This window comes from Pyrgilauda ruficollis, unplaced genomic scaffold (assembly GCF_017590135.1).
Source record: "Pyrgilauda ruficollis isolate IOZ18807 unplaced genomic scaffold, ASM1759013v1 scaffold31, whole genome shotgun sequence".
Taxonomy (NCBI): domain Eukaryota; kingdom Metazoa; phylum Chordata; class Aves; order Passeriformes; family Passeridae; genus Pyrgilauda; species Pyrgilauda ruficollis.
Genome location: NW_024524489.1, coordinates 8,789,355 through 8,813,122, shown reverse-complemented (window position 1 = coordinate 8,813,122; position 23,768 = coordinate 8,789,355). Strand labels below are relative to the sequence as shown.

Below are 23,768 nucleotides of genomic sequence, written 5' to 3'. Positions count from 1 at the left end.
GCCCATTCAGATGGAAGTAGCTTTGCCCTCCAGAAAAAAAATGAGTAACAGAACCACTTAACTGGCACATGCTCCTGCATCCCAAACACCCACCTATACACTTCCATCAGCTCCTCAGAGAGCCCAGCTCACTCCTCAGCTGATTCTCAAGTTACCCTCATCCTTCTCATGCAAGAAAAAGAAGAGGGGACAAATAGCACTGAAAATCCACCACTGCAGAATAAGCGCTGTCACATCTGCCACCTCCCTACAGCAGACACAACCAAAACACAATCAACCCTGCTCCTGGAGAAACACCAGCCTCCCCCAGCCCCAGCATTCCTTCCTGGAACCATTTTTAATGAAAGCTCCTCAGCCTTTTCTCTAGGCAGTCCCTCAAGATACAAAACTGCAGCATCTCACTTGACCTCAGCTCCTGCCCCTTGCTGACAGCCAACATCCAGAGCCCAACATCCAGGGCATGATTCACAACCTGGGACCAGCTGAGCTGTGCTCCAAAAGCCTGAGGGGAGCCACCATACTGCCAGGGTGAGGACAACACAGCACCTCTGAAACCAAGAGGGTGGCAGAGCTCCTTTTACTGGGATGCAATTAGACTGGTGGTGACAGTGACCCTGTACCCTGCCAAGGAGGCAATGCTGAGTGACCCAGCCCACCATCTCCAGCTCCAGGGAGTGATTAGGCTTGGAGGGCACAGAGCAGTACCACAGGCTGCCTCAGGCATCTGTGTTTGGACTGGGATCTCAGTGCCTGAAAGTCTCTCTCCTTTCCACAGAAGTTTGTGCGGGTCACACAGGGTGGTTTAGGTGTCCATGGTGCCCAGAGGCACATCAACTCCCTGGAAAGGCACAGGAAAATCCAACATGGGCAATGGCAGAAGCCCCATCACATCTGAGGAGGGAAGAACAGATTCACTTCAGGACAAGTGAATGTTGGAATGATGGTCTAGCCAGGAGCACTGGCCAAGGAGAGATCCCAGCTCAGACATGGGCAGCCATCCCCAGGGAATGCAACTTCTCTCAGTGCTCAAATCCACAATAATCCCACTTCATGCAGATCCTTCTCATTTACTCTTTCTTCCCCTACCACATTCAAAAAACCCCCAAACCCAGGAAGGCTTCAAAAGAGGACAGTATGTAGAAAGATATTTGAAAGAAGATCACTGCATTCATCTACTTTTGTCCCCTGAAGCCACCAGTCCCTGCCTCAGAACCCATCAGGTCAGCTGAGCCCTCCACCTCCACCAGGAAAAAACACGGGGCAGCAAACATCACAGACACTGGGGTGGCCACAGGTACTCCCAGTACGGGGACCTGGACACTCCCCAGCTATTTCCCAGGACTGTGTGTGTCCTGCTCAGTTTGCAGTTGGTCAGTCCCCAGAGACACCCATCTGCATGAGCTCTCCAGGAACAGAAGGTGCAGCTGTCAGAAAGAGGCACCTCAGTGCAGGTATTCCCACACCCGTACCACACACCAACTCCAGCAGAATCAGCAAAACGCGAAATACTGGATTTCTGCAGTGCTAAAATGGTCCAGCGAATATTTTTTTCCACTTCCAAGCAACACAATGGAGGGGAGACTCCATGGGATTTTTGTCTTTGACCAAGTTTTCTCAAACCTGTCTCAACCCCACTGTTGGAAAACCCTTGCAATGTTAAGCCAGAGAAGATACATGAGCGTGGTAGTTAAAATCACCCGAAAGTGATGAACACCAAAAGAGGAGATGACAGCACCTCAAGCAACTTCAAAGTTGTTTCACAAACACAGGCAGCTAGGGGGAAAGAACTACAAATTCCATGTGCTGCAACCAGGGTTTTTAAATTACATCAGCTATTATAAAATGCTGGGGCAAGCCTGAGAGGCAAGAGTCCCAGTGGGCTCATTGCTTCCTGCACTGAGACAAACCTGGGCTGATTACAGAGCTGACCCACCTTGGAGAAGGAGGCTGGATCAGAGACCTCCTGTGGTCTCTTCCAGCCCAAATTATTCTATGATTTTATGAAGTGCCAGTTTCTGATTAATAGCTGTCTTGCTTTCCTTGCTTAGCTGCCAAGAATTGCCAATCTCAATACTCCTTGTTCTCTGTGCTACCTGAAAACAATCTCTCTGTGTTTTGATCACACAGTGGTTCCTCAAACCCCCTTGCAAGTCCAAATTCACCCAGAAGACCAAGTGCAAATGCCACTATGTGAGGTGAGCACTCCACATAAGCATGAAAGTTTCAAATTTAGGCCACAAAAGCCATCTGATGAAGGGCAGAACCAACACCGTTACCAATGCAGACAGCTCTAGTTTATCCCAAAGGGAAAAGCCAGTCCCTACTCTACTTAAAGGATTGTTCTCATATATTCATCCTGAGAGATCTCAGCCTAGGGAGATTATGGAAAAACACAGTGCTGAGAGCTAACCTCTTGGGGTCTGGTGTCCAAGGAAAAAAAGCAATCACGCTGTTTCCTAATGGAAATACTTTTGTGTAAAATGTGTTTTCTACCACTGATTTGTGTACCTGCTCACCTGCAGGGTCGTGCTCTGCTCTTGCTGTCACTAGAAATAAGGAGACCAAGGTATGCAGGGGTACCGCAGATCTTCTCTTACCCAGCTGTTTCAGCCCCAAAATGCTTTGCAGGCAAAAGATCTGGACAGCCCTCACACATAACAGGATTTTGCTGAAATGTGATAAATCTTATTTTGCAATGAAATGACAAATATCCTGGCTCTGCCCAGAAAACAGAGTAACAGCTGGAATAACAGATCAAGCGACAGAAAAAATCCTCAGGACATTGCTGACAGCCACCCAGCAGCTAATAGTGAACCCCAAAGGCAAGAAGAAACCTGTACCCTCTCACACCCAGCCACCCCAGGCTCACACAAGGTGCTGGCACCCTTCTCCCCTCAGAGCATCGTGCACTTCTCAAGGGGCAGCACCCACACTGGAGGGTACAGGGCAGAGCAAAGGCAGCAGCACAGACACCTGGCCATGAGGACACCTCCAGCTTTCACCACTGCCAGAGATGTGGCAGCATGTGAGCACTCCCTCTCCCCACCCTCCTCACCTGGCTCCCTCCTTCATCCAACCTCACGGGCAGGGGTCCATCCATCTGCACTGCACTCAAGGCTCCTCTGCTCAGACCTGCACTCAGCAGCACCAGGCACAGCGAGACCACAAGCACATGCACCCCTGCCCACGCCACCTCTTGCCCTGGTCTACCACACAGCACACCCCGAGGCAGCAACTCACGAGACACTGCTTGAATAAGCACATTTTAAAAATAACAATCCCTCGGGACTTAGTCTGCATTACACAGGAAAGTGGATTAGCCCAGCTACAGTCCAGAGGCCAAAGTAAGAATTGTATGGAGTCAGCAAAGTGAGAGATAACAGGAGACCTCAAAAATCTACAGGTTTGGTTTTGCTCTCAACTGTGCAAGGTCCATCTAGGTCCCTACAAACCCTCCCTCAAATTCAAAGTGGGTTTGGCCATCTGCTAGGGACCCTAGGGACATACCTGCTTCTGCAGGTCTAATGTTCAGGTACCACTGAGGACAGCAGAGCAGAGCCCCCACCCTGTCCTGCCTGGGCTTTCCCACACATGTTGGTGTCCAGACATTAAGTTCCTCCTTTGGGGACTCTCAAGAAACCAGGCAAGAAAGATGAGATGCCTAAATTCCTATGTGGAGCAAAAAGCACATTTCTGGCTGCTGAGACCCAGTATTCATCTCAAGAACAGCCTCAAAGTGGTTTTGGTCTGGTGAGAAAGGAAGTTGGAAGAAGACAAGACAATGTGAGAAGTCCAAGGGCATCATAAACATGCCAAACCAAAGGCAATGCTGCCAGCTTTTCTCCCCTTCAACTCTCATTCCCAAGAAGACATCACCATATTCCCAGTACTTGCCACGTCTGGGTGGCAATCATCAGCTCACCCAAAAACAGAGCCACTCCAAAGCCTGCACGTGCCACAGCTGCCCTCTTGTCATCTGCACAGGGATGCCAACATGTGCTCCCACTGTGCCATGTGCCAGCCGTGTCCAAGAGGGACACAGGGAAGGGCAGAGAGCCATGCTCAGCCCCAGGTGTCCATGTACAAGGTACCACACCCAGCAGAGGTGACCCTCAGGACTGTTTTTCCAGTCATCCCCACACTCAGCACAGCCAGGTATTTTTGCCTAGCCCAACCACAGCTGCTCCACTGCAATGTGAAATGTGCAAGCTCTGCACCCTTGGGATGCAAGCTGAAATTAACGGGTCAAAACAGCATTGCAGCGTGCAATGCTCCTGCTTGAGGGCTGAAATCCTGGCATTTCTGGACCTTGAGAACACAAGACAGCAACTCTGCCTTAGGGAAACCTCAAAGGCACCACCTGCATCTTCCCATCCCTCCAAAACCAGACCACATGAGCAGAGCAACCAGTCCTAAGCAGCCTTCCTACCCAGGGGACACTCTCCAGCTGGCTTAGCCCAGAGATTTAAGAGAAGAAACCTGGAGGATTAAAAGTGTGTGCTATTGTTCTCAAAGAGAACAGGACTATAACACTGTAACAGCAGAGATTTTCTAGGGGACACAAGCTGGCAGGACCTGGCTTCTGGGCTGCCAGGATGCTCTCAGCTTCAGCAGACAATGCAACACCTGATCTTCATGCCTGCAGCATCCCTGCCAGCCTCATGTTTCAATCACAACTTGATCTTAGCAGCTGCTTTCTCTATCTCAGACACACACACACACAAACACACCCCTAAGCAGCTGTAAAATTAAACTTCAGTTGGGTAGGTAGGACCTCTTGTAAACACTTGAGACTCAGGGAAGGAGGGAATTTCAAAAATGCAGTCTTATACTAGAATTTGAGAGGGCTTCATCCTTGCATCCTTGGCCTTCTTGCTTTATCAGCTCTTGAGACAGCACTACTAAACATGTACCGGCACTGCTGAAGTGAGAAGCAAAACAAATAGAGGAAAACAGACACTGGGAGACGCCTGAAGCTGGCTGACATGATTTGCAATAGCTGGAGAAGTCTGCTGGAGGCTCTCACCTCTCCTCCAGCCTCTCATCTCCTCTCCTTATCCCCAACTTCCCCTCTCTGCTTTGCCACGCTCAGCCAGCACAAACCCCCGCTCCGGCCGGTGCCGGGTCCCAGCCGAGCCTGGCAGCCACAACAGCATCTGCGCATCCATCAAACCCAGCGGAGCGCCGGGAGGCGGAGGTCAGCCCAAGCAGCATATGGAGCACTGGCGTGGTGAATACCAGCCTCCCCAGGAGCTGTCTGCCGCAGATGGAAAAAGCCCAGGAGCCATCACGACAAAATCTTCTGGCTGGGGGCGACACGTCCTCGCTGTCGGCTTTCCGAGCCGCTGAGCAATATTGGAAAGCTCAGCTCCTCTCCCCCCGCCACGTGCTCGCGCCCAGCACTGACTCATTCGCTGCCGCTTCGGTCCCGCCGTTTGCCAGTGGGAGTTGTAGGAGGTGGGATGTGGGGATGAGGTAATTCCGAGTGCATGTGGCTACTGTGGTGGAGGGAGACTAGCCACCCACTCCGGAGGCATGAGCTGGCTTGCACAGTCTGGATGTACCATCAAACTCCAGGTCCGGTTTGCTGGTGCAATCACAGGGGTGTTTTAACCTTGACTTTTAGGGAAGATGGGATGCAGCACCACGGGACCATCCAAGGTCTTCTCCTTGGAGAAAGGCAGCCCTTTATGTGGTCCAAGGGCTTAGTCAACGTGCAGCCAGGAAGGGAGTTAATGGCAGCGAAACACAAGAAGGTCACCAGGACCAACTCCGGCTGTGAGGTCTCCCAGGCCAAGTGACACAAAGTAGTCCACAGAAAGCATGCCAGATCCCTGGCTGAAATCATCCACAAACCAAGCTGAAGTTCATAGCCCTGCACTAGCCAGAGGCAGACAAAGAGAGCCACCACGGTTTCTCCTGCTCTGATTTCTTGGAACACTACAATTCCTCTCCATCTGAAACTATTCCACTGGCTGCAATTTAAAAACAAAATCAATCCAGCAAACATTGCTAAGCAACTGGCTGTCAGTGCCACATCCCATCCCATTGAAAGTATTTGCCCTCTCCATGACCTCCTGGCAAGGAGCTTGCTGCTCAGCCCTTGCCAGATTTTGTATATTCAGCTATCACTGGCAAGTCCAGATGCTTGGCTGGATTAGCAGAGAAAACACCAGGACACTTTCTGCAACCATCCTAATGAAAAACACCCCACAGAGAAGCTATAAGGAGCAGCATTCCCACATTCCAGTCCCTAGGATTAGGATCCAGTGAGTGGGTCTCTGGGCCTTACCATGGTCTGAAGGTCCATCTCAGCACTGCCACACGTCATGCAGAAGCATGAAGGATGGAGAGCCAACACACTGGAAACCTTGTCACAAAGCAGAGCACAGCATCTCACTGAGAGGCTGAAGGAGAAGTTGCTTATGAATGGCAACGAGCGGAAATGATGGATGAGACCCTCTCCAAAGCTTCCTAAACCCTCACACAAGCTGGGCAGGAGCCTCTTGGCACAGTGGCACCCCTTAGTGTGGGGTCCTGAATTGCCCCAAGTCAGCTGCAGTAGAATTGAGGCATGACTCTCTGGGCTCACTCTGAGCAGCTTAATCCAAGTTCTCCATTGAAACCAAGCCTCTAAACACAGCCTCCAGTAGGACATGCAGCAGGAGCACCGCAGGTGTCCTTTCTCCCACAACAGCCTGGTCCACACAACGCTGCCCTCCCCTTCACAGAAGGGCATCTAGTCAACGCCATGGTGGATTCCCTTTATATGTTCTTGCACAGTCACCAGCAACTTCTCCCCGCTCTGAGAGCAGGCCATGCTTATCCATGCTTTCCCACACATTTCTGCTGCACAGTTCAAGACCAGCTTCCAGGTTGCATGGCAGGGCCTGAGCAGCAGCTCCCAGGACACCTGTGCTGTAAGTAAGGATTCTTTTACCACAGAGGGCTCAGCTCTGCACTTTCTTCTCTCCCTCAACCACCAGTCCTAGATCCTTCTCCCTCCTGCATCCTCTCCATCAGTGCCTGCCTCCCCCAGACCTGCCGGCAGCTCTATTTCCTCTGTGGCTACTCTAATGCTTGGCTAATGGTGCATCATCCTCAGCATTCCTCAGGCATATTCAATAAATCAGAATCCAATTACCGGGTTAAGGAAATTGGAAACAAATTAAATTAGCCCCAGCCCCTCCCACGTGCTGTGCCCTCTCTTCCTCCTTAATGAGAACTTTTCTTTCACAGGAGCACTCACTGCCACATCTGCCCGCCCAGGAACAAGGTGGCTGCCATGGCACAGTGAGGGTAGGCAAGGGGCAAGCGAGCCAATCTTCCCTTTTAATAGGGCAGATGGTTAATATCCCTGGCATTAATTCTCTCCAGGAATAGCACATTCGCTCTCTGCTCAGCTATAACAGGCGTCCGTCAGGGCTGACAGCTCCTCTCCGGAGAAAGGAGCATCTGGTCCTCACAACAAAAAGAAGCTAAATAAATAAATAAGCACATGGTTTGCTACAGGGCTGGGGAACTGATGCTGTTTCAGCATTTCAGCCTGAGTGCTGCATTTGAACTGGAATAGGAGAAGTTCAGAGTTGGGTCAGGTGCCAGGAGTGGCGTCACTCTGATCTGGGAGCAAGGTGCAGCACGGGCAGGAGGGTGCTACGGCTGGCTCCAGCACAGAGCTCCCACCAGAGCAGGACTTCCCCTAAAGGGCTCCCAGGACAAGGCAGTAGAGACAGCTGCTGCCAGCAAGTTGGGGCATAATGCCAGGCACAGCTCCATGGAAAGAGCTAGCACTGGCTGTGGGCTGGTGACTGACAGCAGGGGCCAGGCATACACTGTGTCCTCAGGTGACAAGGAGGAAAACTGCATTGAGGGGACCCTGGGAGCTTTTCCTTCACCACCGGGGCATCCTCGCATCACCCCATCCAGCAAACTAACAACTAACCTCACTGACCTTCAGCAGGAAGGGCAGCTCTTCCCCAGTGAGTTTGGAAAGACAACCAGAGGGAGACTACAGCTGAGGCCTCAGCAAGCAAGGGTCCACCAAAACTCCCACCCCACCCTTCTCACACTGACAGGGGAGTGCAGCTCCATCTAGAAGGCAACTCTTGCTGCAATCCTCTCTGCCTTTCCCAAAAGCTCCTTTGGGCACCAAAGGATATTTCTGAACTCAGTGGCACTGGAGCAGCTAGTGACCCAACAAGTTCTAACCCTTCTCTCCTCCTCACTCAGTAATTACCCCTTATTCCCCACTCCTCTCTCTGCAGAGCAATTTCAATGTTCAACAGTTATTTTATCCCGCTTGCATCCCCTCACTGCGTCTGGAGAGCAAGAGTTCCCAGCACCAGTGAAGACTTTGCCCATCAGTGAGACTTGCTCTTGCAAACCCATTACTTTACTGAAAGGAAAATAAAGGCCTTTCTTTTCTTCCCCTATGGTCCTGGAATAATTTATACAGTTTCAATCAAAAGGTTTAAGACTTCCAGACATGCCAAGAAATCAAGCAAAGGGCAAGACCCAATCCCAAGAACACCCAGTGGCAGCCCGAAACCACAGCCCTGAAGGGAAACGGGACAACGCCCCCACACCATGAAGTTTGGTGAGGAAGACCAGGAGGAGCCGGGGGGAGGCAGAACCTGTGATGGCGGGTGTCGCGGACAGCGCGGTCACTGGGGATCCTCTCGCTCTCCCGCTGGTTAAAGGCATGCAGCCGGTACGGGTCCTCGCCGCCCTTCCACCTCCGGGCACTCAGGTACCTCCGCTCTTCAAACTGATCCCAAAGGTCGTCCCAGTCCGCGTCCGATTCCTGCGCGCAAAAGTCAGCCCCGTTAGAGACAGGAGAGAGCGGAGCACGCCTGACCCCGCTCCACACGTCCTCCCAAGCCCTGCCGGAGCTCCGCCAGCCCTGCAACTCGGGCAAGCGCTGCAAGAGCAGCTAACGAGGAGTCCCATGGGGGTCTTCAAGGTTTATTTTTTGTCCTTACGTCCTGAAACTACATGTCAAAGAGAGCCTGCCAATTTGAATTAAAATGACTCATTTGAACCCAAATTCAGGTCTCTGGTGGATGCCCCTCTCAAGCAGCACAAATGTTTTGTAAGGGTTTTAATTTCTCTCCAGGCAAAAACCAAAGGTATTTTACATCACATGACCCATGGCCCCCATAACCTTTCAGGTAGGAAAGGAGTAATCCCACATTTCCACAGCCACATCCTAGCCCCAGCTCCAGCAACAGGACCCTGGAAGAAGGGGGCCATCATGGCCCAGCCCAATTCCAGTCCATCTGTGCCACCACATGTGGACTTCAGCCCTACTGCAGGGAGAAGAGCAGGGAAGCACATGCCTGTGTAGTCCCCCCCCACTCCAGAAGGATGCAAAAGCTGCATTTCGGGGTTAACCAGCAGCTTCAACAACCTTGGGGGGTTTAAGCATTTTTTGGTGGCTCGGTGCTGTGGGGGTTGAAGCATCCCTGAGCAGCAGAAGCTGTCGGGGGTTTAAGCATCCTTTGGCAGTGTCTGAGGCAGCCAGCACAAAACAGCGCCGATAAGATCTCATCGCTACAGCAGCACAACCTCTTTGATCTCAGCCTACCTGTAACACTGAGAGATGCAAACATTTACACACATCTCAGCCCTAAAGAAAATTGTGATCTTATCCAATAATTGATCTTTTCTTCTGCTTTTCTTTTTTTTCCCCCCTCCTCAGCTCACACCATCTCAAAGCCGATTTTGCCTGCTAATAGCGCAAAATGAAGCTTTTGAAAAGGGCGATTTTTATCCCATAATTGATTTTCCTTGCATCTGGCAGTGCATTTTTTGTAGTCAGAGGAAAGGGAGGAGGGAGCATTGGCTCCTGCAAGTGAACCACCACAGGAGCAAGCCAGGCACCTCCAGCCATAGGGTGCCCCACATCGCCCTGGGTTATGGCGACATGAGCACTCCCAAAGAGCCAACAAATTCCAGGGATGCAAGGGTTTCCAGACACAGGGTTGTATTCATCCTCCCCTGCTGAGACCCCACGGCCTTCTCAGGACCTCCTCCAGCACCTACCCAAGTGTGAGAAGATCAGAAGAAACCCCTGAGTCACTAGCCACACTGAGAGGAAGTTATTCAGGACTGGAATAAAGTTATTCAAGGCTGGGAGAAAGTTATGAAACCAGTAAGGTCCCTGCAGGAGTTTTACGATGAGGACGCACATAACAGCCACGGACTTTTGGGAGGGCCGACGTGCACAGGGTGATAAATGCTGTTTATGTTGGTTTTTTTCTCAGGCATCTTGCAAAACATGATTTAGCACGGCAGTAAAAGATCAGGGAAAAGTGAGGCGATTGCATCGCGGAGCCAGTGACAGCCTGATGTTTATAAGATTTCACGATGACCCCAGGAGGCCTGGCGCTGCTGCAACAGCCACCGGAGCTGCAGTCCCTAAATTTTAATGCTGTGAAGAAAAAATAAAAGTTGGTTTTATCAAACTTAATAAGAGAGATGGCTTTTGAAAGTGGCCACAAAGCACTTAAGGCTGTAAGATGTGTGTGAGTGTATATGTTGTTTTGGTTTTTGTGATGTCAGTTACACCCAATAGCCTTGGATCGGCCAGAAGGGTGCAAGAATCTGATGGCTCAGGTGGGAGGGCTGGTGGATTCCCTCAAGAAACTGGAGATTCTGCACCTGCTACAAGCACAGCAATGCTCTGGCCAGGCAGCAGAAGCAAGGTTTGGCACATGGCAGGGTCCTCCAGGGTCTGGGATGGCATTTTCCCAGGATCTATCTAACTCCACCAATGCACTGTTACCAGGGCTGGGGTCCCAGCAGGAAATGGATACATGGACAAATACCAGTGCCTTACCCCACAGTATTTACCTCTCATCCTGCTCTGGATATACCTTGCATTCTAGGGTTGCATTCCTGCTTCACTCTGCAGTGACTAATTAATACTCCTGTGCAATCTCCACCTGAAAGACACCAGCCCACCTCGATTCACCCAGGTTCTCCTTTTTGGGATGAGGAAAGCTATCAGTGGGATGGATATTAAATATTGGGTAATTAAATACACACCTGAGATCTACAGTAACTAGGTGCCAGAGATTAAAAAGTTATTTTAATCCCTATCTGGCCACAAAACAAGACCAGGGATTGGGTTCACTTCCTCAGCCAGAGGCAGATACTGGGGGTTGGTCATTTGCTTTTGATCTGCATCACCCATCCAAATCTCCTGGGTGTTCTTTCCATCCCAAGCCTCCCTAAAAGGGTAAGTGAAACTGGAGCAGAATGCCCAGCTTAGACACAGGTGCACACTGACCTCTGCAAAACACAGCTGCTCAAAGCAGGAGAGGAAAGCATGAAAAGCTCCCAGCTGTGCAAGCAGCAGGAGGCAGGAGACCTCACCAACCTGCACACAGGGACTCACCTGTTTCTCACCTGCACCTGATCTGAGACAGGGAATGAGAGTTAAAGCACCAGGAGAAATCCCCTTTGCTTACCCAGGGACAGCACATTGGTTACAGGTTACCAGATAAGGTCTTCATTATAATATTTCCACAATGTATTATCACCTCTTCCTCACACCAGAATTCTGTCTTGGGAGTTATTTAACTGATGTGCAGAAATATAAATTTAATTTATTATGATCTAACTCACTTTAGAGGCCAAATTACCCTGCACTAGAAAAGGATCAAGTCAATACTCCACTTGCCTTTCTATTTATCTTCTACAGGGTTCATCTCTCCAAGTTTCCCATTCATTTTCTCTCACGTACTAGTAATAAATTTTCATTTTTTTTTTCTTGGAATTAGGTAATTTCTCTTTCAACACTGCACTTTAATGACTGGTATTAATTATAGGAAACACAGTCAACGCTTAAAAGAGTTCGAGAGACTCAATGAGCAGAAGGAAAGAGAAGAAGAATATATCCAAGGAGGGGCTGTCTGCTCTTGGCAAACAAGTGTTGCCTCTTCCAACACCACACTGGGGAGTCCCCCAGGGGTGACCAAGGAGAGGGACACCCACAAAAAGACGCTGACAAAACGTATTGTGGAGAGAAGCTTCCATCTCACACCAGCACCCAGCCAAGAGCAGGGCTCACCAAGAGCTTCCTCTGCCATTTCAGTACAGCACCCCCCAAAAAATGACCCACTAAAGGCACCTCCTCCAAAACCACCCATCAGCCTCGTTGGCTCAGGGCACACAGCCCAGAGCAGGCACACGGGCAGCTTTCCACTGTAACTGTACATTAAAGATTAAAAGCCTCTCAGTGCAAAGATGTAATTCGTCATCTGCCTCTTAAATCACAGCTCAGAAACAAAACAAAAGAAAAAAAAAACAAAGAAACAAAGAAGGGAAAAAATAATATTTACGAAAAAAAAAAACAAGTGGTGCTGCGGGGGGAAAATGGGTCATTAGCAGTAAAACTACAATTTCCTGGCAACTGCTAATGCCTTGTTTATGTGGATTTCTGCGAATATGACATTTTAACGGCATAATAATTGTGTGATTACAGTACAGCAGGGATTGCTGGAGCGGGAAGGAGGAACAAGCAGCCCAGCCGGCGGCTGCTGCTGCTGCGGGCCCGCGGCGTCCCCGGCAGGGAACGGGAGGCCAGGCCAGGCTGGACACTGGGCAGGGAAAGGACAGCTGTGGCAGCACTTTGGCCACCCAGAGGCAGCCCAGCACTGAAAGGGCATGTCAGGTGAAAAGCCTCCCCAGAGGAGCCAGCAGCGACTGGGGACAGGGAGGTCACACTGGGACCCACTGTCCCCACTGGGCCGGCCTCCAGCTGCCCAGCAAGACAAGGAGTGGGCAGTGTGAGCCAAAAGGAGATTCTGACTCACTTTCTTCTTTTGTGGCACTGTTTTAACATAGAGAACTTACGCCTTTACTAAAATAAAATCTGTTTTCCTTTCGGGGCTGCAGAGTTCTGCCTTCAGACCAGAACGAATCAGACCAGTGCCACGAGCATCCTTTCAGGAGGCAGCAAACCCAAGCCAGCCCAGGGGGCTGGCAGAGCTGACAATGTTTTCCAGGGTACCCATTTGACCACAAAAAGGGTTTTTCTTGTGCAGGTGTAAAGATGACCCCAAAGCAGCCAAACATGCCTCTACCTCGATTCCCCTCAAACCCAGCTTTCCCTGGAAAATCTCATCCCTACAAAATACCTGACTAAGCACTTGCCACTGAGCCCATTCCCTGGGACTCAGGCATTAAAAAACAGGAGGGGAGGGGGAATTAAAATTACATCAGCCTATCACAAGGTCCAGTAAACACGTGAAAGCTCTGGAAACTCAGATGCCATGCAGCAGACTGCTGCCCAGTCACGCTCTGTCACTCCTCTGCCAGCGAGGACATCCTTGTGCTCAGCAGGCTCGGGGGCACTGGAGGCAGAGGGCAATCTTTCAGCAGGAACTGCAACCAGGCATTATACAAATGAGATTTAGAAGTCTCATTGAAGCATGGGGCCCCTGCAAACAGGAGGTTCAATTATAGAGCTGCTGCTGGCCCAGGCGCTAATGCCATCTGAAAGGATTATAATACTTCAAACAGGATAGGGCTCATCCCTCCTCGTCCCCTGGTGCCAGCACGTGCACTTAAGAGGGTCAGCAGCATCAGAGGGAAAAGAAGTGGGACAGTGTCAGACTGCCTTCATCCTCATCCTTGAATAACCCAGATGGAGCACTGAGGTACAAGATCCTTTGGTCAAGTTTTGGTGTGGTTTTCTCAACCCCACAGCGCAGTGCCTCAGCTTACCCTGAGTGAGCAGTGCTGGGCATCCCGATGGTCTCAGCCCCAGGATACAAGGGAGAGACAGGCAGCACCACAGCCAGTCTCTGTCCCACCCCAAGAGGATGTGCTGGTGCCAAAAGCAGGCTCTGGATCTTTGGAGAACAGGCTTTGTACTCATCCTGCATCACACCCTCCAGTGCATCAGGCACCGTTCAGCACCAAATTCACACCAACCCTGGAAGTCACCTCTTTCCTCTTACCCTCCTTCCCCAAACTGCACAATCCCTAGGCCAATCAAGCACTTAAATACAAACTTAAGTGACTCCAGGCATTTGTAGTAACCGATAGAAACCCCTGTTTATATGCCTGAAGTTAAGTACTTGCTTAAGTGCTTCACTGGCTCAGTGTCCCTGCTTTGTGCTGACACACACCACACTCTGGGAATGGAGGCAGCTCCCGCCCTGACCACGACCTGCCCTAATTACTTTTCTGACCCATGGAGATTTTAGCTCCAGTTAATTTATTTGAGGGCTGTGAAACTCCTCTTCCTCCTGCATTGGAACCTGGGCACAGCATGCATGAGCACCTCGGTGGCAGCTCCTCTGTGACCCCCATGGGGAGACACAGCAGATCCCACTCTGCTCCAAAAAGGACCAGCACCTCCCCCTGCTTGGAGGTGATTTTTTTCGTCTCTCAAGGAAAAGCTTCAGATCTGAGTCTGTTCTGACCCCACTTTGGGGGAAGAAAGAACAAAACAAAAGAAAAATCAAATAAAATATTAATACAGATACCTAATTAAAGCAAAGCACTTCTCCAGCAAAGCCTGCCCTCCAGCTGGGGTCCCTGGAGAAGCTTTGAACATTCACCATCAAGCTTCTCATTGCCACTGACCCTTTCCTGCTCATGCATATCCACAGGCATTCTGCACCATCTTCAAAGGATGGAGCATCTCCTCCTCCTCTGCTGGCTCAGCAGGGAGCACAAGTTCTTGAGGACCTTTCAGCATCCCAGTTTCTCACTTGGCCCTGGGGCCAAGACCACACTGTCCCCACCTTTTCTGCCCTTGGTGCTCACCACCTCCTGTGTGGGCAGAGCCTGGATCTCTCCTGTGGTGCACACACACATTTACACAATCAAGGCACATGCTACATCAGGCAACAGGAGTGACAAAGGCTGGAAAGAGGCCATGGAAATAGATGTGACCTTCAACAACTGGAAGAAGACTTGACCCTCACAAAGTACAGCTGCAACTTCAGCCTAGATGGAAACATCCCCCTCAAGGCCTTGGAGAAGGCTCTTCAGCATCTTCCTCCTGTTGTCCCTGCACTGAACTGGCATCAGCTCAGGTTGTGGGCCACGGAGTCAGCGCAAGCAGCTGACCCAGGGCTAAGAAATCTGGGCCACCATTAAGTCAATCACAGGTAGAACCAGCAATTTGTCTATCTTCTTGTCTGTATCTGTGGTAAACAATATACATGGTCTGAAACACCCTCCAGAGGCTTAAATCTGTTGAAGTCTCCAGCCAAATATAACAGCATGAAAAGCCACTGGAGAATTACTGATGCTTTTTCCAGTAAGGGCACCAAAGCTTTAATTTTAAAATGGATGGCCAGGGCAGCCACCAAAATGGGGAATTTATTCGCAAATCAGGAGCAGGGGACTCTGAGCTGCACAGAGGGAAAGATGACAGATTCATTGCTTTGATGAAAAGCCAAATTTTGTTTCAAGGGCTTCCCTTAGGAGAAAACAAGTCAGCTCAGAGTTCACACCACACTTATCAGCAAGCAACTGCTGCACTGGCAGTGGTGCCAGGTTAAAATATATCCACATCTCCCACAGGCAGCCAGAGCCAGAGCTCCGTACGTGGACAGTGCTCCTACCCACTGGCTGTAGCACCAGGCCACCATCCTGCCTCTACACAGGGACAGGCTAGCAGCCAGCATCACACACCCCATACAGACTCCAGGAATTCCCATAGTGACCCTCACCATCTCCAGCTTAGTGAAGAACCTCCTGCCTCTCTGTGAAGATGGAAAAGAATGCAGGATCCAGGCCACTGACCTCTAAAAACAACATCCAGCAACAGAATTCCTTGAATTTCCACCTACAAAGATGCTCTTTCATCTTGGACCCCCAAAATCAGGTGTGTTCATAAGAGTCTCACTACATAAAGAACAAAGATCTTATCTCTTTAAAATTACAAATTAGCCCATAGGATAGCCTGACACATGGAGACAAATCCTGTGTAATTAAAAAGGAAAGGAAGCCGATTATATCCTCCTGGAGGATATTGCTGCCTGCTTCTGTTTTATTTATACTTTGGAGTGTATAATGAGCTGAATATTTAGGAGGTCAGCACAAACCAAGCTGCTGACTGGACAAAAGAGAAGACCCAGCAGCTCTGTCTGTACTGGGAGTCAAGCAGAAAGATGTAGAGGAGTTTTGGTCATTTCCTCCTACGCCTGCCCACAGCTCTCCTGGGATGCTGCAGGACTTCTCAGTTCAACTGCTTGTGCTTGGGCTGCATCAGTCTCCCCAAATTTCTGTCCAAAAACGGTCTTCTGGGTTTTCCCACAGCCCCAAGAAAAGGATGAGCAATGCCAGTCCAAGTCCACTGGCACCTGTGAACCCCTCTAATGGGTTTACAAATGGTAATTCTGGATGGCAAACCAGACAAAATACATTTTAAGAGTCTCTGCTTTCACTGAGATTTTTATATTATAAGATTTTAGGTTTTAAAAATCCAAAATAAGTGGAAAACATCTGGACTGGCAGCAGCCCCACAATGAGTTGAGCATCAATTCCCAACAATGACTGATGGGAGCAGTCTCCCACCAGTACTCCCACTGCCAATCCCATCAGCAGTGGGATACCCACAGCTCCCCTGGGCTCTCCCCATCGTTCTCCACCTGCTAATTCCCAAAAATGCCTTTGCCCTTGCCAAAGGGGATCCCCTCAGCAACCTTCTCTGGGCTCACCAGGGTGCCAGGAGATGCCAAAGAGCATCTTTGGGGCCATGGTGCCACATGAACTGGTGCCCCACAGGCAGCCCCTCCCCAGCCCTCTGCCCCTACTCAGTGCCATCCTCTGCTGGCTGCATGCCCGGGGTGTGGGTGAGCGCAAGAGCTGCTCCCCAAAGGTCATCACCAATTAGAAAGGGCACTAATTGGGAAAGAAATTAAGGCAACATCCCATGTGTGCCCCCACGCCAGCCAGGCTCAGCACATTCCCAGGATCACAAGAGGTCAAACATATTGAGAAGAGCCCAGAGCGATCGATGGTGGGTAAATAAAGTGGCAAAAGGGAGTTCCTACATGGACAGACAATGTTTTGTTTTCCTTCTGTGCCTTTCAGGACAGACATGAGCTGTTTCCCAGCCATGAAGGTCGAACCAGCCTTCTCAGGCTTCAGCAGGAGCAGCAGATGATTTAGTACTTAGGAGCCCATAGCTGTCCTCAGTCTCCAGCTGAGCTTTGCTCCTCCTCCTGCTTAACAGCCAAAACTCTTACCAAACCACAGAGCTGGAGCATCTCAGAGGTCAGGGAAGGTCTTCCCCTTCCCCGTGGAGCTATGGCTCCCACGTGCCAGAGGACAGCCCGGGACGAGGCACACCAAGGGAAAGGAAAGGGAAAAGGGAACAGGGAGGGAAGAATAAAGGAGCCAGCCAGGCAGATCCCTGCTCTGAATGTCCTGCTTTGAACCCAGCCCTTTAAAAATCAGGAGGTTAATCCCCACCACTCCTCCCAAGAAGGAAGGGATCGTGCTGTTAATATAGTCAGCATCCTCGACCCAACATGGCCTTTTCACAGCAGCAAAGCCAGGGGTAATCCATCTGGTAGTTGCTTCCATGAGGATCTTTACACAGCTTTAGAAACTAATGCTACTACCCTTCTCTGAGCAGCCACCCCTCCAAGGCAGGCAGCAACGAGGGGTGACGGTAACACCAGCATATCAATGTGAAGTGTCTCCAAGGGAGGGAAAGGTTATAAAAAACCCACATATACCATAAAAATAGGTGTTAAACAATAATTCAGTAATTGCAAACACACAGGATAGTTACACACATGGCTTTAGCTGCCTCTAAGAATTCACCAGCTTCACCCTTCCCCCTCCCTCTGACAGCTAACTGCTTTGGGGAGCAGAGATGTACCAAGACAGCACCAAGGCACGACCTGCTCCAAGGAAGGAGCTCAGCAAGGACAAGAAATGCTGTAAGGCTAAACTCCCCACTTCTGCACTTGATTTCCGGTTCTGGAAAAGCCCTGGACTCCCTCCAGCCATGCCTCAGCTTCCTGCTCCTACAGGTAAGTCACAAGGCTCCCACTGGGCGGGAGCACGGCCTGTGCTGAGCAGCTCCAATACAAGGGCGTTTTTCCACTTTTCCCACCTCTCATCCCTAGCAGAGTGGGAAGAGCAGAGGAAAACCCTTTCTGGTGACTAACCACAATGCCCCAAGCCTTTGCAGAGAGCCTTCCTGCCATATGCCCACTGTGCAGTGATGTGCTGCAGCCCAGCCCAGCCCAAACCATACCAAGCAGCAATTGTGGCAGCAGTGGAGAAATTCCTGGTCAAAGCACGGCTTCTCCAATAGATTTTAAAGCATCATTGGGAAACATGAGAGCTACCCTAACACACATGATGGAGGAGGATGCAGGGGCAGCAGAGGCTGTGGGGTGCTGACCTATGGGGTGAACTCTCAGAGCTCAGCTGGAGCTCAGGACCTGCCAGTGCCTGCCTGTCAGACACCATACCCCTGTCATAAAGCACTGGTGATCCATGTCCTCATCTTAACACACACATTTTGCAGAGGAAGTCTGTAGCCCAGAGCTGGTCCTCAACACACAGGCACAGGGAGATGAAGCCCAGGTCACAGCAAGGATGCTCCAGGGTGCGTGTACTCCTCAGATACACCAGCCCATCCTCCCCTCAAGGAGAAACTAGATATAAAACATTTGTGACAGCAAGAACGGATCTAAACCTTTGATCCTCAGGTGCCTGCTGCTGGAGTGTCTGCAAGATCCTCAGTCTGGGGACACCATGACTGACAGCAACGGAGATACAGCAGCATAATTCAGAGCATATGTGTCAGCCTAGCCTTCCTCTATCTCAGCTCAGTAATAGAAATAAAAAAAATCAGTGCTGGCTAGTGAGAAATGCACCCTAGGAAGGGATGGCAAGTTTGAAAATAATCAAACCTGCTGGGGAAGGACTGTGGGTCCTGGCCAGCTGTGAGCACAGGCTCTGCAGGAGCCTCAAGTGCTGTGCCTTGGACAGATGCAGGCTTGGCTGGGGATGGGGAAAAAGAGAAGCAGGACATAGCTGGTGTGGCCTGGCCAGGCAGATGACAGGCAGATCTCCAGGCTCTGGCATCCTCCAGCAGCACAGCCCTGCTGCTTGCATGGGAAAACCCTGAGCAGAGCCACGTCTGGGCACGGAAGCCACAGCATGGTCATCATAAAAAACCAAACCCATGCTAAGCCTCCTGAGGCAGAAAACTCAAAACATTCAAGACCATGGGGATCTGGATGGATATCAGGAGCTAGCACTGAGCTTTGCTGTTATTATCATTAAAAAAAAAAAAAATTGAAAATCTGCATTTGGCACATACAAACACACATTTCACTGCAATAAGGAAAAGAGCATTTTTAGAAGTCCTCAGTCACGAAAACACAGTACAGAAGTCTTGGTGAGCATCTCCTGCTTGGGCTTGGACCAGTCCCCTTGCCTGACACAGGAAGAGATTTCCTCCACCCAGGCAGTATGGCTCATAGCATGCATCCATTAAGCTCCACAATTCCACACACTGTGGGGGCAGCAAGCCCTGCCACATATCTCAGTGTCTCAAACCCCCAAACCTCATCCCCTTCCATGCAGACATCAGGGCAGTCCTGTAGGTGACAATTCATCACAAGATGCATGTGGGCAAGCAGAGCAATCACAACACAAGCCAGCAGTAAAGCTCAAATCCAGGCAGAAATAAGCTGCCCTAAATCTCTTGGGTCTTCATGCTTTGGCAGCGTCCAGCTTGGACAGTGGCAATGGTCGTGGGCACAGTTCAGCTTTTTCCAGCATGGCTGGGTGGCAAGACAACACATGTTCCTCTTAGTGGCCTAGGCAGCACAGTGGTGTCACCACACAAGGCTTGTCCACCCAACCACCAGAAATAAGCTGATAGGCACACCTCCAGGGCCTCTAAACCCAAAAAGTCAGACCACACAAGGCTTGTCCACCCAACCACCAGAAATAAGCTGATAGGCAGATAGGCAACACATCCAGGGCCTCCAAACCCAAAAAGTCAACTTTGGAACAGCCCCACACTCACTTCCATGGAGGGCATCTCATGCTGGGTGGACACATCAGCTCCACCAGCAGCTGTACACAATCTGCTGAAGGCAAAGCTCCCTGCCCTCAGAAACCCGTGGGAAGGGAGGGAAGACCCCCATGTGACACAAGGAGTGGAGAGCAGAGGCTGGACCCACATTTAGGCAGCCCCATCACTCATTTGGGCCACATCCCAACCCACATGCCTTTGATCCCTCCTGCTCCAGCAGCAACACACTGCCCTTGCCTGCAGAGCTGCATTAAGGATTAGGTGGGATCAGACACGGGATAATACAAATCAGGTCGTGTTTGCTGCTGGCAGTAGCTGCAAGGAAATGAGGAGCCAGTCTTTCCAGCCAGAGGGAAACAAGATGCTGGCAAACTCTGGCCAGGCAGGCGAGGAAAGGAAGGATATGGCTGAAACCTGGTTAATGCAACTTCTCTTCCTGCAAGTTTGGATACACAGTGCCTGATGGGCCACAGCTACATGGGAAGGGAATCTCCTTGCTGAGGAGCCATGTCTGCTCAGCTGGGCTTCCTGGTGGAAACCAGGGGAGTAGAAACTGCAAAGGAGGCTCATGCCACTGAAGGGAAGTGTCTCACACCAACCCTGCTAGGCCTGTCTAACCAGAGATGAAACACAACCTTCTATTGTCTGGATGGTCCTGAAAGCACAAGGCAAGCCTCAAGTTGTTGATGCTGCTTCTCTTAATGTTAGGCATCCACTGGGTTTGTTCTTTCTCATAGATCTTTTTCCATCCTTACCCTCTCCTACACACTCCAGCAGCTCTTCTCTTCCAGCTCCAGGCCTGTCTCTCTCCCCTTACTACCCCAACCCTTGGCACCAGTCACAGTGTGCCTTCAAATGTAAGGGAGAAGATGCCTGGGGGTACACTCAGGCCTTGACAGGCATGCTGGAGCAAGCAAAAGCCACACCACCTCAGGGAAGAGCAGAAACCATGTGGATAGAGAAGATGTGCCAAGCAGCAGATATGCTACTCCATGATCTTGCCCAAAAACACAGCAACCAGTGTAAAAGTCCTATCAGCTGTGCATAAGGCCTCTCAACCAGCACTGGTCATGATGGCTGTAAAAAACCCACCTGACTGCTTTTATATTTGATTTACTGTTGTAAAGGCACCTTCAGAGCACAAGCTCCAGCTTTCATAATCTTTATACCCTCGCTGGAGCGCGAAGAAGAAAAAACTCTCATGAGATGTTAGGAGCTCTGGACACAGCACCACAGGCTCCCAGCTCTGAGCTGGATGACCTGCCCCTGGCTCATGCAGGGCCCTGGGAAAGGCAGGATCACAGAGCCCCAGCAGCAATGCCTGCCACTGCCCCAGCAAGCCTGCACACAGATGGTGACAGCACTGGTCCCCATGCAGCCAGCAGCATATGCTGCTGCTGCTGCTGCCCACATCAAGGCAGACGCCTGGAGAGATGCACCAGAAATAACTGGTTACACAAGCCAGGACTTTTCATCTATGCAGTCAAAGAGAGTTTTAATCCCAAACTACTGGGTACAGCTCTGCATCTGAATTCATCCCCCCCCCCCCCTTTTTTTTTTTTTTGCAGCAAAAGGAACAATATCTAAGGGCAACAAAATGGACCTAAAACAGTGCTGAGACAAAAGAAGGCCAGTGGGATGTACTGGTGGCTGCAGACAGCCAGGCTGGTGAACATCTGTATGGCAGAGAGTTTCTGCTCCTGCTCTGCCAGCGACCTTTATGTCTGCTTTAACACGGGGCAATAATGCTCACTTAAGAGTTTCATGCTGAATTAATCATTGCAAAGTGCTCTATGGTTCAGCCAGGAGAGATAGGAAGGCAGTGCTAAGCACAATCATAGCTGTACTCAGCAAGACTAATGGTCTGTGCTGTGCTCTGGCCCCGGGAAGCACTGCTTTAAGCTCCTGAGCAGGATGCACAGCAGCCCCAGCAGGGATGCAGCCTCCTCCCTGTCCTAGATAGGCACAGAAACATCTGCCCAGCTGCCTGCACTGGCAGGGGCTCAGCTGGACCCAGCTGGACCACCCAGCTCTAAAACTGCTGAGCTGAGGAAAGGTGGTGCTCAGAAGAGCAGGGGAAAAGAAGATCTCATTTAACACTTGTCTAGACCTTTTCCCCATGCATCTTGTCCAGCCACTGCTAAACCCAGCCAGACTTTTCAGCATCCAGAACATGCAGTTGTACTGGGCTCCACAAGCAGCTTGTGTCCCAGCACACTGAACCTGCCCCTGCCAGCTTTCTTTGACAATCCCAGATTTTGTCCAGGAAGAGATGGGAGCTATTTCCTATCCACCATTTGTCTGCCATTAATGACTTCACAGATCTGCAGCACAACCCCTCCATCCCAGACTGAGCAGCCTAAGGCTATTTCTCACAGAGAAGCCATCACCTTGTGTCTCCCCCCTGCACCATTTCCAGCTCTCCAAGATGGCAGGGAGCAAAAGCAGGCAGGATTTGCTGTCAATTCACATGGCAGCACCCTGCTTGTCCTCACAAGTTACCCAGGAAAGGCTGTTCAACAGTCCTGTCCTCTGCCTCCCTACTTAAATAGGACTACAAAAAAAAAAAAAAGCAGCAAAAGCCTCCTCATTCTAAAATACGAATCCAGGCTGCTAAAAGGCACCAGGATCCTGGTACACCAGGACAAGATGGTTTTTCCCTCCACAGGGCATTTGGCAGGGGCTCTGCTATTTCACATGTCACAGCTGAGCTCCAGCAGGCTCACTGTGGCTTATCCCTCACTCCTGCTCAGCTTCAGCGATGCCAAACAGGAATGGGCAGCCAGCACTACTGGAGCAGGGCTCAGCTGCCAGCACCAGGCTAAGCCCACCAGCCTTTCATTTCCCAAGTGGTGAAGATGAGGGATAAAATTAAAATTCTTCGTTGTGTTTTCATTTAACATTTTATCTGCACTGGAAGCAGCAGGGAAAATGTGGGAAATGTGGAGCAAGTAACCACTCCGTAGCAGAAGCAGCCAGAAGAAACACTAGGGCATCTAGGGCAAGTTCTGAGAAGCTCATTTTAAAATGTTCCCTCCGCCAACACAGATAAATATTTGAAAAAAAAAAAAAAAAAAATTGAAAATTCAGTTGACTCATGAAGAGCAAGCACGTTAAATATAGAAAATAAATTAAATAATTAAAGGGCAAAAGAAACGAGATTTTAGCCCTGCTTTGAGCATAACTTTCATTACAGCCTTACCCAGGGAGCTGCTTTTCACCATCAGACTGGGTGAAGTAAGTGGCAAAGAGAGCTTTAGCCATGCTTCCAGGCCACATTCCCAGGCCTCCCACCGGGAAGCACTGAGCAGTGATGGGAGCACAGGGTGTCCTGCTCTGTACCCCCAGAGCACAGCACAGCCTCACCCAGGCCTCCCCATCCTTTCTCCACATCCTGATGGGACAGCTGAAGTGTGGAACAGTGACTGCTTGGCCCACAGAGACCCTGAAATTCTCCATGGGATGTAAAGCCACTGGGAATATGCTATAAGCTGTCAGCCCAGGTGCTGGGCTATTCCAGAGCTGCAGGTGTATGTGGCAGCTCTTTGGGAACAGTCCAATTCAAGCATAAAATAATAAAATTAAATTAAATTTTAAAAATCCAGCTCCAGCTAGTCTCAGAAGCCTTGGGACAGGATGAAATTTAGGCTACAGATGTTACAGCCAAATCCTATTATTGCCAGGAACTCAGCCCTGCAATTTAAAGGTGCCCTGGCACAAACCCACA

General features: G+C 50.4%; 1 protein-coding gene across 1 annotated transcript in view; it reads right to left on the bottom strand.

Annotated features, from left to right (window-relative positions):
* The window catches only part of GALNT14 (polypeptide N-acetylgalactosaminyltransferase 14), a 95,017-nt gene that overhangs the window by 51,495 nt on the left and 19,754 nt on the right, over positions 1–23,768 (bottom strand). The window contains exon 2 of the mRNA XM_041474024.1: positions 8,634–8,803. Coding sequence (XP_041329958.1) covers positions 8,634–8,803 — 170 coding nt within the window. The remainder of the gene's footprint in view (positions 1–8,633; positions 8,804–23,768) is intronic.